Raw genomic sequence first — 18,066 nt, forward strand, 5'->3', positions numbered from 1 at the left:
TTAGAGGTCACAGATAGTACAACATGGGAATAATAAAGTTTCTTATCATATTTTTTACTTTTTATTGACCTCGACTCGAACTCAACTTTATGCGCGACTTTATGATTATTGATTAGGTACCTTTACCTCTCATATTTTATATGTAATATAATGTAATTTAGAAAAAAATTATTTCCTTTAATTACGTTTCTTAATTTTTCAAGGGTCTAACGTTCACCCAAATACTTAGTTCTGAAAACTGCCATGAATTCGATGAGACAATATAGAAAAATCATTCCTAGGACTTAGAATTTTAGTTCAACGGGTCCATAACCGACCTCCACTCTGAGGATCCGTACATTATGAATGTGTTCGGGCATAATGATTTAAATTGACTTTGTTTTTGATAGGCTGTAAAAGTCAGGACAAGTGTTGGAATAATGTATTTTTAGATTGTCTGATGAAGGTATTACAACACGGCGAGGACGCCTGCACGAGGTGAGTATGCCTACTGGTAGACGGACCACAATCTTGCAAATTAGCAATTAGTTTCCAGTTTCCATTCGCCAATGTTCGCTCGTGCTGGCATATGCGTTGGTAGGAATTTACAACTGAAAACGCTGTTTCAACTTGAATTTAGATAATTTCATATTTTTTTTATTTGTTACTCATTTTGAAAGAATTACATATTTACTAAGCTAGTTTTAAATGCCTACTTGCATAATCTTATCCTAAAAATAACAATCCTATAATTTTTTTATTATTTAATCAAAATACGCAGAACTTTCCCGTGTTCTGACAGAGAGATTGTTGCTAGTCGCTACCTCCGGCTCAGATTTATTTTATGTTTTCAACCAAATAGCTTTATCATTAAGCACTCTTACAATTTTAGTCATTATACAGTGATGAAAGTTTGCCTTTAGTTAAGTATGATCATGTAATTTGTAAATGACGCGAAGAAACAACAGAGAAGATGGTCGAGATGCCTTTTCATATGTAAAGTATTACGCTTCTTTCTAAAATTTTGTGAAATAAAATGTATATATTAAACTTTTTAATTCACTCTTCGTGGGACCTATCTGCGTTCGCTGTGGTCATAGCGTGTTCCCCATTTTTTATTTGCATTGTTTATCGGTAAGAAGTTCTTTCTCTATCATAACGCTTCATTAGAAAAAAACGAATCGATAAGGGAATAAAACATCGCAATTTAATTTAATAAAATTTATTATTTACAATATATTTTTAAAGCGACAGACGAGACGAAGACCTATCAACTGCACATTATTGAAATCCAAATTGAATTAATATATTAAAAAAATACTCAACACGACAATACATACTTCTTTAAATATTTATTTTATTGTATGTACTCTGTTGACGGTGAAGTCATAGGTACTGATATGTGAAGCCTCGTGTCACCGGTCACTATTACGACGAAGGAACGTCGCTGTTTTTTTTATTACATTGATTTTTTTTAATATTTTTTTATACAGACGTGACACAAACATCCATCGGCAGACGAAGAACACACGCACAGCACAGCCGAGCACAGCCGGCCATCGAACCCAACTATCACAACTGATATTCTAACATTAAGATTACATTTTCATATTGTACAAGTACGTCTCGACGGACGCACAACCATTATATATATAAATATATACAAAAAGATTCGTCCGTCCGTCCGCCGGCGAAGGCCGGAGGGAGCGTCTTCCTCTTCAGTTGTCGCCTGTGGAGGGCGGAACGTCCCCGGCGGGGGCGGAGGCCTGCGTCGCGGGGGCTCTCATCGGCGGGAAGTGTTTGTGGTCGCGGAGATCGAAAGAACCTCGCGGAGGCGAGCCGGCCAGCGCCGAGCCCAGCTCCAAGGCGCGCTCCGACTCTGTACACGGGAACAGGTTGACACAGGCCGCCCACACATACACACACACACATACACTGACACACACACATACACTCACACACGGCCGCCTGACGCTACACTACACAGTTTTCAGTTTCTGTATCTTTTTCCATTAAAACGATGTCTGTGAACGAGTCACCGTCAACTAATTCAATCTCAGGAACTGAAAACGGCGTGGTTTTATATCGCGGGACTCTGTCGTCGGTACAAATGAATGTTATATTTACAAGTGTGTACATAACCTGAACAAACGACCAGACCCGCCGCCTCTACACTAAACATTCAATTCCCTCTTTCGTCTGACATCAAACAATAAAAACATTTACTATTTTTAAGTACTATTTCACATTAAAATTAACGTCTTATTAGTTATTCATCTGGACTAATGACTTAATGCGCTTCTCTAATTCATATTACGATACGATTTTGAACACTTGAATGTGAAAAAGCACTAAGATATGAAAAATGGTGGAATCTTCGGCCGAGTTCTAGGAAGATGAACTTTCAAGTACTCAAGCGTATAACAACAATCTGGTTTTAATTATCATGTTACGTATAAAAAGTCCCAACGTTCAACTACTGCAGCAACAAAAAAGAGGTTGTTGGAGATGTGAGGAAACTGGTCAAAGACCCTCAAATATCGGAAAAATTCAACTGAATATATCTTGATGCTGATTAGAGAAAACAGTGGAATGAAGAAATATATAAATATAGCAGCTATTGACAGAGATCAACGCTACGTATGTGGGATTCCACTTAAGATTCAATATGTGTGGTAAAATACTTACTAATAAAATAAATATTAAAACAATAACAACAAAGAATGAAGTAAAAAAACAAGAGATTCTTCTGAGGTAACGTTCAAGTCGGATCAATATTTTTTATCATTTAAAAAGCTTTAACTCACTGGAAATTGAACTTAAACAGTTAGTTTTCTCTCACCCTCCCTCCCGCTTGGTGATACATGGTTTGGTTTAATACTACCCCCCTCCCTTACTCTATCACGTGTGTTTTTAGTAACTACACAATTTCGTAACTATTTTTAAATATTTATAAAATACAGCTTTCGGTATAATCTAATTCTATTATAGAAAATTAAAGACTACAATAATTATTATTATAACGTTTAAATGTAGACAGCTTTAATGTGCAGTATCCTCAGACCACGGGTTCGTCAGATGTTCTTCTACACCAATAACTGGATATAAAGCATCTTGCAAGTCAGAAGTTGGCACAGTGCTTGGTTGAAGATCAACATCCGTTTCGTCAAGCCACTCAAGTCAAGGCGTCATCGTTTTCGCACACTACGCAGAGAATATCTCTCGATCTACCGTTTGATCGTCGCGTGAGGATGCGGCTAGGACGAACATGGTACACCTCACTATTATTGCTCGGATTTGGTTGCATATGACAAGAATTCACACGAGCCTTAGCTTTTTTCTTGGTACAGAAGTACAAAGAACACCGCTGGCATGTGCTGGCTGGCTGGCTGGCAAGTTAGCGTGAGGCCAAAAAGACGAACGCCGCTTTTCGATTCAGTATCCCGAAAAAATAAATATACGTGATATATTATTGCAACCCCCCCACCCCTCTGTGATATTTCGTGATTTTATATATACCCCCTCCCCCCTTTCCAACCTCACGTGATTAATGGACGGCCCCACATCAAGAATCCACTTCAACATCTAACAACATCTTAACATTACCTATAATTTAAGACTAACTAAGGGAGACGCCGCACTGAGCACGAGTCACGGACGCTACGGGACGCACTACAGACTTTAATACTCACATCCACCGCCCGGCCAGGATGGCGCGGGTTAACAAACAAACGAAAGTTCATCTTCCTGTTACAGCCTACAGAAATATATTAAATGAGTTTATTAGAAAATCACATTCAATATTCTACTTACAAACATGTTGCAACAATAGTTTCGTTCGAGTGAGTATTTACATGTGGTTAGTGTTTATGGTGGTGGTACACAAATGCCGTTCAGTGTTCATGAACACTCGCCGGAGGAGCCTTCGCAAACACTACAAACAAAAGTCATGGCACAGAACGGACTTTAAGAGTTCCTGCGGGTTCATGAAGACTGATCTGAGGCTGCGAACGTTACGAACGGCGCTCAGTCGACCGTCGGAAGGTCGTCGTCTTTTAAATAACAGGAGCAGAAACATATCGGTATGGAGATGAGTGGACAGAACGTATGAGGAGCTTCGAACACGAACACGTTACAGATGAGACTACAATACGGTACGTTTGACATTTTTCTTGTTGAAGAACCTTTATAAGGTACTATAGTTCTGAAAACTGAATAATTCTCGCCACATTTTACTTATATTGGGAACAATAATAATTAATCAATAACAACGATAATCCATATTGTCTTAGATCGTCGCCATTTTGAAAAGTATTTTTTTGTTTTTAACTATCTTATCTTCAAGGGTATACTCGGAGGTAAGGGGACCCTGTCTCCTATGTATATTGTTCAATATCAACATGTTCTTTTAATTCAAAATTCTAACAATACTCCATAATATCGTCTTCTTCATGAGCTTTAGTCCGTTCTTCATGAGTGTCATTCGCCGTCAGTCTAGTAATATATCTCTAACTGTCAATCTATCTCTGTATTCGTCGTTCAGTCTATCTATATTTCTAACTGTCAATCTATCTCTGTATTCGTCATTCAGTCTATCTTTATTTCTAACTGTCAATCTATCTCTGTATTCGTCGTTCAGTCCATCTATATTTGTAACTGTCAATCTATCTCTGTATTCGTCATTCAGTCTATCTTTATTTCTAACTGTCAATCTATGTATATATTCGTCGTTTAGTCTATCTATATCTCTAACTGTCAATCTATCTCTGTATTCGTCGTTCAGTCTATCTATATTTCTAACTGTCAATCTATCTCTGTATTCGTCATTCAGTCTATCTTTATTTCTAACTGTCAATCTATGTATATATTCGTCGTTTAGTCTATCTTTATTTATAACTGTCAATCTATCTCTGTATTCGTCGTTCAGTCCATCTATATTTGTAACTGTCAATCTATCTCTGTATTCGTCGTTCTCTATCTATATTTCTAACTGTCAATCTATCTCTGTATTCGTCGTTCAGTCTATCTATATTTCTAACTGTCAATCTATGTATATATTCGTCTTTCAGTCTATCTATATTTCTAGCTGTCAATCTGTCTAAACATTCGTTCATCAATTTATCTATATATCCGACAGTCAGTGCATCCGTCTTTCCGTCCGACGTGATACGTACCCCCCGCAGCGACGCCACCTCAGTCTTGCTGCTCATCCGCCGTGGCCTCTAGTGAGCCAAAAATAACTAAAGTGAGAAGATTGTCTACGCCAGATTGTTAGAAACGAGGCTCACTCGATTCGTTTGTCAAAATATGAGTACTTACGCTATCCGAGAACACATCAAATATAAAATATAAACAGCAAGCAGACGACCAGCCCCGATCGCTCGCGGGCATTGAGGGCTCACGAACGACGGGGCAGTGCTGGGCAAGCGCGGGGTCGGGGGATGGGGGAAGGGTGGGGGTAACGGTAGGGGGATGAGGGCGAAAAGGGAGGCAGGCAAGCGTCCGGGCATGTCGGTGATGTGGAATAAGGGCGAGTCACGGCCAGAGAGAGCGGCGGGCGGGGCAGGGTGCGGGCTCTAGCTACCTGTCATGTGGTCCGGGAGACGTCCCCGTAGCGCGCCCGCGTACCTGCAGCCGGCCGGGGCTGCGGGGAACCAGTAGTGAGCGAGCGCTCGTCGCCGCCGCACGTGGCCTTAAATATACGGCGACGGCGACGGGCGCTCGCTTCGTGTGGACGTTTTGGGGGACTTATAAATTTATACATAAATATACCTAAGTTATAAATTTAGATAAGTTATTTTTCTGCTGGATTTCATACATAGTACTAAAAAGAATGAGTATAGTAATTCAAGTATACATAGATATAAAATTTGTTACCTACAGTCGGTTCGTGAAGAAAACGGTTCAAAGATATAATATATAGAGGTTAGAAGGTTTTGACCGAGCAGAGAATGAATAAATAAAGTATATGTGCAGCAGAAACTACTACGGAAATAGATAATTCATTCTAGTGGTAGAAGTAAAATCAGGGAGGCTTCTGACGAGGGAGTGACATCTACCATCGAGACGAGGGTCAGAGTTCTAAAAGGAATCAAACAATAATAATAAAAACGTAGTAGGAGCAGCGGCTTCAAGGATCAGAAACAGAAACGAGAGGTGAGGTGAGGCGGGGAGAGACGAGGAGACGCGCGTGTGCGCACGGCCGACACGACACGACACGACGCCAGACGACACGACATGACACGTACCTTCGGTGACGGAGGGAGAGCGCTCCAGCAGGCGGTGGGTGCGTAGCAGCGGACACTCGCCGCCCTCGGCCGCGTCCAGACCGAAGACGTACACGTCCCCGTCCGCCGTGGCCACCACCAGCCGCAGGGCGCGTGCCGAGCTCGTGACGGCGGCCACGGCGTGGCGCGCGGGCCGCGGGAGACGAGCCGCGGCGAACGCTCGGCCCTGAGTCAGCACGTCCGTGAACTGCGGCGGCAGGTAGGTGACGCCGCGCGACACCGCCTGTGACAGCCAGTCCATCCAGCCGTCGGGCGGCGCGGCCGCGTCCTCTGCGGGCGGCGGCGGTGCGCCCTCCCTCAGCCGGAACACGTGCACGGTCTCCGTGTTGGAGGTGGCCGCCAGGTACGCCCCGCAGGCGCTGAAGGCCAGGCAGGCTATGGACACGCAGCGCTTCACGCCACGTCGGAACTCGTAGAGTCGCGTGCGCTCGGGCACCGCGAATACGCGAATCACCGTCCCGCGCTCGGAGGCGGTGGCGAGGCGTTTCCCGCACATGGACCAGGCCAGGGCGGCCAGGGGACTGTCGTGGGCTCCGATCACGCACTTGGCGTTCAGGTGGACGGCGTCGAAGATCTGCACCTCCCCCACCGCGCTCGATCCGGGGTACGCCACGAGACATCTCTCGACGCAAGGGGACAGCGCGCACAGTCCTCGAGGGTTGGGAGGCGTGTCCCGGATTGTGTGCAGGATCTTCATGTCGCGGATGTTGTGGATGTGCAGCGACTCCTCCAGACACACGATCAGCCTCTGTAATGGTGGAAATGAATGACGTCATCGATCCACTCACATGCCGGTACACTCTTCGGCGATAAAGGACTCACGGATCTGTTCAGCTTGACGGCGAGTATAGTGTTGCTGTAGCTGTAGTTACATATCTCGGTGCCTTTCTTGTAGTGACATACTATTAACTTCCTGCAACATTAAACGTGTGAGGACACATTACTTGGTCGTTGTTATTGTTGAATCGCACGGCAAATACTAGAGAGAGCCTGTATGTAGTATTTTTATTTATCTCCTATGAAGTAAAAACCGCCGCGATGTTGCAGTTACATTCTCAGTTATTTTGTAAAGCGAGTGTTCATTCAAGCCCCACTGAACTACGGTAACGTTCGCTTTTTGTTCAATTTCAATAATTACTCTTTAAAATATAATTCTTATTTCATTAAATCATCGCTCTCGTTATAATGACGGATTCTTTTAATATCAATGACTACGGCCCGTTTTTATTTTGAATACACCGCGGTGTAGTCGGTTACCGGCGCGGACACCAGACGAGACACTCTTGTACTAATTTCTGTGGAGTTTCAAGAAACAGTACATATGGTATAAGGTGATGATGGAAAGGAGGAGTCTGACATAGTGACGTCAAGCATACCGGTCTGATGAAAGTGTGGTTCATAGAGAGTTCATAACATGTTCTGAACTCGGAGACGAGTTTATTCATGTTGCATAATAAGACGTGGACCATTCTATTGTTTTGATAATCTTACTGCAGCCAGCTGGAACAACTTATGTGAGCGGCGTCATTGGGTGTTGTGATTCTTATCTTAGGCCAGCTAACTAACATTACGCACCACTTAAATTTCGTTTTAATTCGTTGTCTCCTACATCATGTATCAGCCGTTTCTCACTATGAGATACACATCTCGGTTCATCAAACGAAACACGTTACATCTCAGTAGCCCACCGCAGGATGTCTCTCTAAGATGTTTACTACGCGTCTTATTACTGTACACTAAATGTCGAGTTCACCAAATGTTTCGAAAGGCTTTCAGAAAAACTGAATGTCGATTAAATAGATTGAAATGAAATTAGGCTTAATATTCGACAAACGGTTAAAAGAATTATTTCACTGTTTCGGTGAGTTAGACACTGATAAAGTTCACTCGCCGATACAAACAACAGGTCGTTATCCCAATTTTTTCAACAACAATATAATAGGATATGATAAACTAACACCGAGACGCTCCCCAAAACAAAAGATCAATTAGTAACTCCAACAGCTGAGTATACACTAGACATTATAAGAGTATTGATTCGTTCATGTGGACTGTGGACTGCGGAATAACGCTAAAAATGTAAATAATGAATTTTTATCAAATCTATTTTTTTAATAAAACTTAAAAGAGAGATTTCATACGAACAATACATACGAATTGAATCGCATTAAAATTATTATATGAGGTCCAAGGTGACGGTCTTCAGCAAATAATAGAGAGCGCGGCGACGCAATGTTAGAGGTCGCGACACCTACGGAATACTAACGACACGTCAACTGTGTGCTAGTCGGAACACGCACCTCGGAGCGGAGACTGTGACCACGGCCACCAGCGAGCTGCTGAAGAGACGGTCCACGAAGCACGTGTCGAGTCCTGAGCGACTGGCGTAGATCTCCTCCACACCATCGTCCGGAGTGAGCGCGAACAGGTGGTAGCCGCTACTGCTGCCGGCCACCAGCGACCTGCAAACATCTCCACTACACTGACACTAACCTCGACATCAAACTATACCTTCATACAACATGGAATGTTTTGTGAACAGTTTTCGTCACAAAGTCGCTAATGTTCAAGGCTTAACAAAATGCCTTCCTTGTGTGTTGCAATCCTTAATAGTCTCATAATTTGTTCTATGTGCCATGTAAAACTCCAAATACTTTATGATGGTCAACTTAATATCATTGACCGCTATGGCCACACATAATTATGTCATTTTATGTGTAGTAGAAGTTATATTAAAAAACAATATAATATATGATAGGTGTTAATCCTCACCAACCATTTCCTGTACAAAATATAATATCAAAAAGTGAAGTAACATAAGAAGGCGCTAACGATTAAACCAATTTGGTTTCAATAAACTAATTAAATGTAAATAATAGAACTAAAAAAGAATACAATGGTCCGAGAACAGTCAAAGTGGTGAGAGAAGGAGACATTATCAAGTAGATCCTCTAAAGAATACACGAACAAAAAATATTCAAACAACACGAACACAACGATTCAATGACAACCACATTATTTCCATACATTCTTACTATTTATTTATTTTAGTTGGGACAATATGAAAATGCATATTAATTCTATAAACTAAAATTATTTATATAATTATACTTAAAAAAAAAATAACCTTTCTATAAGAAATCAATTAAAATAGGACAACTGAGAATGTTTTCTAAATGTAAAAACATTTACTAATAATACAATGCAGGTGAACAAATTTGATCTACAAACCAAAACAAAAATCAGCTGTTCACAAAGAAACTACACTATCAGAGGGTGACTAATACTGTAGAGTGTAGACTGTAGTTGTGCAACACTGTCACTTCATATGTAAAACTAATAATAATAAAATTTACGTATTCTTTAACATCTCTTTATTTACATCTTGTTATGAAAAAAATTGTTTGTTTACAACTGAGCCCAGTTTCTCGTTGCGAAAAAGCTGGCATTGACAGATTGCATCATAGCACAGTAACAGCAATTGCGTTTGATTGTTGAGAGAGGCGCTGAGATACATGACCCCGGGTCCCAGCTCTCTACGATAGCAATGCTATGATCAGCAACCTTGATCCTCAAAGAACCTACAGCTGGACTTAATGCTTCGACTGTGATGACGTATTTACAAGCCCTTCGATATGAACGTATCACAACTTCATCGCCTGTTCTTTATCGTAAAATAATTTTAAATATTTAACTTACGTGCAGTCCTGGTTGAATTGTACAAATATTCCTCCTGCATTTGATCCCTCTGTGCTATGACCTCCTCCCAAACTCATTGGAGCGTTCAAAATGACGAGTTATGTTAATAACTTATTTTAACTAAAGGCATACGCAAACTACGACCTTTGTTATTGAGCACAAACAGTCACTCACTTGTTTTAATAACAAAATTGAAGTGTTCGTCAGAGGAACAATTTTTTGACACAAAGAACGACCTTGCTTACTGCTAAAAACAAGCCCCCTCCCGCACGACTCAAATCATTCGTTCGCTAATCGCTATATCAATGGACGACTTTCAATATAGTTCAATTTTCCGAAATTGATATATAGGTGGCAGGAGAATCGTACATTTTTTTTTTTTTTAATATATTTTTATTTTATGAATTAAAAGTCCAGTAATTAGACATAATGATTATATAGAAGATTTTGGTAATGTTACAAAAACTGTTTAATCTTAAATATGATCATATAATGAATGAATATTTAAATTAGTTAATTTGACTGAAATTAATTAAATTACCTCGTTATTTTTTTTAACAGTTTACTTGCTACATTATTTCTTGACGAATCACTGTTGTCTAATGTCTCTAAATTATGACAATAATTCTTTTGTCAATTCACAATTGTCAAATATCAACGAAAGACGTAGCTGGTAACAACAAACATAAAATTTTATACACATAGCCAATAGTCGATAGAGGTATTACAAATAGAAAAACCACGTGTTTACTTTTAACCCTGAATTAATATTATTTAAATGGGTTATTCTTTTATCACCTTATAGAAAATGGGACGGAAAATTCCTGCTAAAAAACACCGAGGAGTTAAAGATCCTTTAATACAGCAAGCTAGACGATTACAAAGGTTAGTAAATTTCTTTTAAATTAATTTCGTGAACATTAGATATTTAACTTTTTTGTTTTGTTATAATGTTAAATTTGTTTATGCAGAAACTTTTTTTTTTGGTTGTATTCTTAGTTTAAAAGGCAAAATCAACGCTCCTCCCAAGGACCCCGATGAACAACCGGTGCCCCGCTCACTGACGCAACTATTCGCGTTTCAAAATAAAAACCAAGATTTAGTAAAAAAAAAGGAAAAGAAAAATTGTTCTACGAGTAGGTCATAAATATATATCGATTGTGAGTCGCAGTTTGATTATTTGACAAGAATTTCTTTATTAACTTGTATTTTTCTATAGATGCATCAATAAAAACAAGTGCAGGAGGAAATCCCATCTCCAAATTGAAACAGTTGCCTGGTGAAACCGGTCGGGGCTTCTCTCTTCGTATAAACAGTGCAATCCGTGCTCTGAATGAACCAACAGATCACTTGGACTACCCTGTGAGTGTTATATTTTGATTTTCAATCATGTATTAAACATAAAAAAATGGACAATCTGTATGAGTTTAAGTGTAATATAATTTTAAATCTTATCACACATGTGAGACTGTTGAGACGAAGGAGAGAATTTATGTAGTTATTTCTGAGTTTAGTTCCTGACTGAAATTATTATTTTTTATTTTGTAATTCATCTAATTTGTGCTTTTTTTTGAAAATTTGTGAAACATACATTTAAGTAATCTTCATGTCTTTTAATTCTAAATTTCATTAACATGAAATTCCTAAAAGATGACACATTTCTGCCCAATTTTTTCTGTGCAGATTATTTTTTCCTTCATACTGTTATACCCCTGAGATGTATGTGGTAAGGCTGACAGGACTTCTACCAAGGCATTCTCAGATTGTAGATCAAAACAGATCACATATAATAAAGATATTTATTTTTCATTTATAATCACTTGGCAGGAAGTCTGGATACAAGTCGGTCATAAGTCAAATCTATTTCTAAATATTTTTTTTATATTTTAATGCTTGAATTAATAATATAATATTAAAGCAAGTGCAAAAATTTCTTTTTAAAAACTCCTTCCGAACATAACTCCTTCATATAACAATAGCATCAAAAATATTTGTTTTCCTCATAATATGGAAATTTGATTATTTGAGAATTAATTCTGTTTTTGGTTAAGGTCTCCTCGATAAAATAGTCCTAGACATTCTAGCATACTACCATAACATTCAAAAATATTGCTTAAGAAATTTAGTGATTAAAATAGTTAAGTATTGAAAATAAAATGGCTCCAAAACATATTGTGAAATTATTTCAAAGAGCAGAGATAAATAGTCACTAACATAATAATCAATTTAACCAAAGAACTATGAATGAGGAAGTAACCCAAGTATGACAGAAGCTACAAAGATGCCAGAAGTGGAGGAGCCAACTACCTGCATCTTATTATGACAACAGATTCACTCAGATACCTAATTTAAAAACATAACAAATGTTGATAACTTTATTGACTTATACATTCTATCCTTTATTGGTACTTGGTTGTAACACTTCCACAGATGCTGCAGGAAGAGGACCGCGAGGATGGGAGAGGGGCGTTCATGGAAGACTGGAGAGAGAGAAGGAGACAAAAAAAGAAGAAGAAGATGGCAACCAGCAGCAGGAGCCGAGGCTCGGGCGAGTACAGAGACTAGCAGTTAAGAAACAGGAACGAAAGAAGGCGAAAGAGGTTCGACAACAAGGGTTCTGTGTACACATTACGCCGGTGAGTGATGGAGCCGCGACCATTAACGTAGTCCCTTCTGTGATAGGAGGCGTCGCGTCCGGAGCTGGTGTACGAGCGCGTGTCGTTCGGGGAAGTGACGCACGCGCCGCCTGCCCTGCCGCCGCCCAGACACGGGAAGACGACAGGCGGCGCACAGAGACCTGGTCGACGACAACTCCTCCTCACAGGGATCCTTACGGGGGCCGCAGGGGCGGCGGGGGGCGGCGCCGAGATCAGGGAGAAGGAGAGAAGGGAGCAGGCTCGACTTGACGTGGTGGCCGCGTACAGGACTATCAAGAAACAGAAGCGGCTGGAAGCGAACAAGACGCGGACACGAGGCAAGAAAGTAGACTCATGAAGATACTTGACTATAGTGTTTTAATAAAACTGTACCCACAGAGTCTAGTGATTTGTTCCCCTTAGGGGAGCTTCTATTTAGTATTAGTTAAAAAACGACTTGCTTTGTAGATTTCTGTATTATCTTATGGTGCGTGTAAGTTATGGCCTATTGTGGTAGCCGGCGCACACTACACACATACAAAAAAGCATTACAGACTCTACACATCAGCTGCTAACCCTACATCGATGTGTTCTGACTGACCGATACTCACTTATACATTTCACTTATAATTTCATTTGATTCATGATTTGATCTAATACTATTTATGGAATATATGCAGTAATACTATACTGTAATACTACCGCCACTAGCGCCGCCTCCCCGCCAGTGCGGCCGTGAGCTGAACCACTCGGTTATTATCATTTAACATTTGTATGTCTCCAGTCATGGTTCGAGCTGTATGAGATATCTTTTAGGATGTGGAAGAAAAGTAGGTAAAATAATAACACTGAACATAGTTTTGAAATAAGTCTTTGCTATATCAAAAAGTATATAAATCTAGACTTATTTGTTAGAACTTAATGGTCAAACTTCCTCGTAGAATAGTGACCAAGTATTTTTGGATATTGACCTTGAGATGGGGAAGCGGAGCTGGTTCGTCATACTTTAACAAACCGTCTCAGGATTCTTCGTATGATTAAACAGAGAAAAATCTAGTTCTGGAGGAGCGCACGCGATGTGATGTCACTTCTCAAAAATATTGTAATATCTCATATGTGTGCGTCTCGTTTGGAATTTTAAACACACAGTGTGACCAGTTGTCAATTTCTTTAATTAAAGGTGCCTTTCTAAAATTCGCCGAGTGTTGATGCTTGCTAGTGATGCTGCAATGATGGATTTACCATTATTTATATTTATTTTTCATCGTAAATCCTTCTCTGTCCAAGGTACACACCTTTTTTGTTTTTTGCTCACACCCATTTTTTGTTTACGACCAGAGTCCAAGTGCACTTTCCTTTAAACATCGACGTAAGAAACATCTCTCACAATTAGCTTCTGATATGTAATTTTATTTTATACTATTTCGTAGTAAATTGACATATATTTTTTATTGTATGACTCAAAGGGGGAAACGGCCAGATATACCTGACGGATAGAAGCCCGTGTACAGTTGCAACATAAGAGGTGTTGTAGAGACGTTTCCGACCTAGTTTGTGGAGAGGCCACCTGAAAATTAATGTTTGAAAGACCCCATGTTGTAGCTCTCTGGGATTATCTCGGCCGGAAGATCATTCCATATCCTGCACGTGCGTGGAATAAATGACCGCGACCCTCGTCAGTTTTGAAACTGAATGCATCTAGGTGACGTGGATGAAATCCAATCCTACGGACTACGCAAGTAGCGAGCTGGTAGAATGGTGACGATGGCACTATATCAAACAGTTCCTCGGAGCTCTCCCCGTTGTAAAGGCGATAGAACATACAGAGGGAGCCTACATCCCTTCGGAGGCTTAAGAATTCTAAATCGTCTGTGAGGGGATGGTTGACAATACGAACAACCCGACGTTGTATGGAGTCAAGTGGAAGAAGTTGGTACTGTGGGGCACCGGACCAGAGATGAGAAGCTTACTCCATGTGGGGACGAACCTGTGCTTTATATAATAAAAGCAAGTGTCCCGGTGTGAAGTACTGCGTTGTTCTACACAGTACCCTTGGTTTTTTAGAGGCTAGTTTAGCCTAATCCTCCGAATGTCTCCGTTTGAATTGAACGTTGTTCGCTATGTCAACCCCAAGGATCCCAATACTCTGGTCGATCTCATGTATATATATATATTAACGTATGTCACTTATTTAAGCATATCTCTTTTAGTCCTTTTCTTCTTTCTGTACCTACACCACAATTTCTGCTCTTGTTCCTCTATCAAAAGGGTTTGGAAATAAAAACAGAAAGCCCTCAAGCACAGCGTATAAAAACAACTTGGCAGAAACAGTAAACATTTGTGTTAAGAAGTTAAAAGTGTTGAACTGTATAATTTTGTAATCTTCGCTTTGTCGTTCCTTATTCAACACTTGTTATTTTAAAGCGACTCAAATTAGAGACTTTGAGCCAGTCATCCCGGTACAAGACCGTTTAATATAGTGGTGCAACGTTTTGAGGTAAAATAACTTTATTTCTAGGATATAATTATTATAATGATTTCGTTAACTACACTACTAGGAGATAATAATATCACAAGTATTTGTTAAAAAACGAATAAAAGATCAACATATGATGTACAAAGTAAGTTTTAACGAAAATACATTGATGTGATTTTATCCCTTTTTTTTGTTGCTTTCAAGCGTATTAACTTTCAGAATCATTATACAGCGTGTGTGGTCTGATGCTTAACATCCCTTAAAGTTCGTAAAATTTTATTATGATTGGTTTTCTGGTCAGTATTTCATAATGTCGTAACTTTCGCAAGTTAACATGAGCCAGGTCGAAGATTAAGTTTTTCTTCAGGGTCAGAGTCTTGACTTAGCTGCATCACAGCTTGAGAAGTATCCTAGCAATATAAAGTCAGTATTATATATAAATCGTGGCGTCTATTATTGACAATGCACAACATTCACTCTCCTTAGGCCATCCGGCTTCTTACGGCTGAAAAAATATATATTAAGAAAGATGTTCAGTAGTTAAAAAAGTTAGTTTAAAAAACCGCCTACTAGATTGTAAAACTGTCAAAACAGAAAAAGATCAACATGAAACAAGGAAGAAAAAGAGATTCAAGAAGTTGAGGCAAAAAATACTAAAGTGTCGTGGTTGCGACTTGCGTCTGCTGTGAGACTTGAGAGGCAGATCTTGTTCCAGTGTTTAAAAATATGGAGGGGCTGTACTAAAGAGCTATGTTATGCAATCGAAAAAAAATTTTTCATCTTTGATCATTTTCAATGTTATTTAGTATTAAAAAAAATCTTTTAATTATAAGGTATAAATTAGAAAATCATCTGTATAAATTATACAGAGAATATATGGAAATGTTTAGTTGTTCAAACAGTCTCTGATTATTTACTAAGTATTTTTAAAAACATAATGTTTTTAAATGTTTAGTGAAATCTATGATCTCGACAGGACCGGGGCTCTTTATCCGCACTGTCCATTACTTTTTGAGAATAATCGGACTTTTTAAGTTTTTTTAAAAATACTGTTATCGATATTGATCGCAGATTTTGATTAAAGAATTCAAGAAACTAAATCAGACCGATCTCTGTAAGGTTACGAGGTTGGATTTATTTTTAATAAACCTAAGGACATTGTTCATCTTGATGAATTTTAGAGATGAAAGTTTTTATAAAATTGTCAATTTTCTCTTAGTATTTTTAAAGTTTTAATTGTTTTGTTTAGATCCCTTTCCTCTTAAACGTTCGACATTGTCAACGAACCAAACTGAGGGAAGGTTTTATGTTTAATATATATTTTTATTTGAAAAATGAATGTGACTGAGGTCTAACAATTTCTGTTGAAACCATTCCAGCTTTTGATTAATGAAACTTTGTAAGTACTATCATTTAAATTTTTCAATCAAATACAATTTTGTAAAGAAAGTTTCGATTAATTGAACCAAAAATATTCCGTTGTACTTAATTAATAAGCCGATACTATCGTTAACGAAGTGTTCTCTGATATCTTATTAGTGAACAAGAAGCTTGAGTTGCGGCAACAAACTAAACCAGGTTTAAACCCATCGAAGCAGAATATTGGATTTGAAAAAATAGAAATATAAGAGTGAGGATCCTGAGATTAAAATATGTGTTAAAGTATTGAAATAATTCAATGTCATGTGTAAATAATAGTTGACACTTGGAAATTAATTTAATTTTTAAAACAATTTTATTGCAAATTCATTATGTAATGTCTCCTAACAACAAGGACAACACACTCCACACCTAAAAATGCCTCATAAGCTGTTGGGCCTATTGCTTTTTACTAGAAGAGTGGATAGTTTATATTTGAACTACCCCTTACATTAAGTCTGAGAAGTCAGAGGTCTGAAATATAAGACAACGGATCTCCGTTATTTGACGGCGAGTTTAATCGAGAAGGTCGACTTTTATCTGGGCTTCAGCGACTAAGAGTATCTTTTTAGGATGTTTTGCGGTTCAAAGCATAGGAATTCGACGCTAATACTTCCGAAACATTGTCTTTATATTCATTTTTCTTTGTATAACTTCTTTTACATTAAATGCTGGTGAAACGACTAACGTCTTGTTAACCTAACATGTTGTTAATTTGCTTAAAATAATATTTCACTAATGCAATATATATTTAAAATATACTTTTGTTTCCCAATCTGTGATGAATACTTACATAAAAAATGTAGGCGATAGAGCCAAGCTGTGGTCAAAAAACTACAGCTCGAACGTGGGCTGGCTGGACCGAAGAAGTACCACCCTCTCACAGTAGATCGGCGTGAAGTAGTTTTTTACGGCTGCGTTTTGTCCGATGAGTGAGAGAGCCGGTTGCCGTTTTCTTTTTCCGCCCTTTCCCTTTTCCTTTTTCCCAACCTTTCCTCTCCCCCTTTCCCAAATAAGGGTGGCAAAACATCCGCAAAACAAATTTTGCGGATGTCCATGGGAGTCGGTACTACCTCCATCAGATAGGTCGTCTGCTCGTTTTCCCCATTTGTCATAAAAAAAATAGTTATTTACGTTTTGTATTTTTTAATGGCTATACCTAACCCAACAACCCTTTCCCGTTTAGATATTTTCTCTTAACTAATTTCCAATATGTGGTCCCTCCAGTGTTACGTGAAACCTGTGGTACTAAAATGAAAAAAGTACATTCAAAATTCAGAAAGATAGCAGTGAATTAGTCAAATGCGTGCAGAAACATGTCCTGTCAAAGTTATTTAAAAATAAGAGTTTCGAGTAGAGTGATGAAGATGAGAGGAAGATTACCAAAAAAAAAAAAATAGCAACGTAACATCTTTACACAAAGAAAGGTAATGTCTTTGTATATAATAAGGTTATTATCCCTTTATGACTTACAGTATGGAATTTAATCTCAAGTGAATCAACTCAAAATTATTCTATATTACTTTAGCGAAGTCTTATTTTAATTTCATTAATTTTAATGTTCTTAATG

The 18,066-nt window shown here is 38.8% G+C and overlaps 2 protein-coding genes across 5 annotated transcripts; one reads left to right on the top strand and one right to left on the bottom strand.

Moving 5' to 3' along the window:
- Positions 1–1,185: 1,185 nt before the first annotated feature.
- On the bottom strand, positions 1,186–10,273 carry LOC116771668 (WD repeat domain phosphoinositide-interacting protein 2). 4 transcript variants are annotated; one of them, XM_032663583.2, is made up of 7 exons: positions 9,966–10,273; positions 8,567–8,728; positions 7,089–7,179; positions 6,228–7,014; positions 5,564–5,623; positions 5,154–5,201; positions 1,717–1,858 (listed from the first exon to the last, which is right to left on the bottom strand). In XM_032663583.2, the coding sequence occupies exons 1-6, from the start codon at positions 10,040–10,042 to the stop codon at positions 5,173–5,175; spliced, it is 1,206 nt and encodes a 401-aa protein (XP_032519474.1). In that variant the 5' UTR covers positions 10,043–10,273; the 3' UTR covers positions 1,717–1,858; positions 5,154–5,172. The 4 variants fall into 4 exon arrangements, with proteins under 4 accessions (XP_032519455.1, XP_032519466.1, XP_032519474.1 ...); XM_032663564.2 differs by lacking the exon at positions 5,154–5,201 and having other exon boundaries at positions 1,186–1,858; XM_032663591.2 differs by lacking the exon at positions 5,564–5,623.
- Positions 10,274–10,532: 259 nt separating this feature from the next.
- LOC116774430 (uncharacterized) lies at positions 10,533–13,001 on the top strand. Its single transcript, XM_032667164.2, is given in 7 exon segments — positions 10,533–10,686; positions 10,771–10,850; positions 10,965–11,101; positions 11,185–11,327; positions 12,396–12,477; positions 12,480–12,565; positions 12,648–13,001. Coding segments are annotated over 6 exon segments (837 nt in total). The 5' UTR covers positions 10,533–10,686; positions 10,771–10,773; the 3' UTR covers positions 12,960–13,001.
- Positions 13,002–18,066: the final 5,065 nt, after the last annotated feature.

Source organism: Danaus plexippus, chromosome 8 (genome assembly GCF_018135715.1).
Source record: "Danaus plexippus chromosome 8, MEX_DaPlex, whole genome shotgun sequence".
Lineage (NCBI taxonomy): Eukaryota > Metazoa > Arthropoda > Insecta > Lepidoptera > Nymphalidae > Danaus > Danaus plexippus.

Bases quoted from the DNA above. Each gene is read 5' to 3' on its own strand.
- LOC116771668 (XM_032663564.2), bottom strand. From the start codon at position 10,042: ATGAGTTTGGGAGGAGGTCATAGCACAGAGGGATCAAATGCAGGAGGA. The intron at 8,729-9,965 runs GTAAGTTAAATA...AGATGTTTGCAG, and splicing joins CAATTCAACCAGGACTGCAC to GTCGCTGGTGGCCGGCAGCA. The intron at 7,180-8,566 runs GTGCGTGTTCCG...TTAATGTTGCAG, and splicing joins GTCACAGTCTCCGCTCCGAG to GAAGTTAATAGTATGTCACT.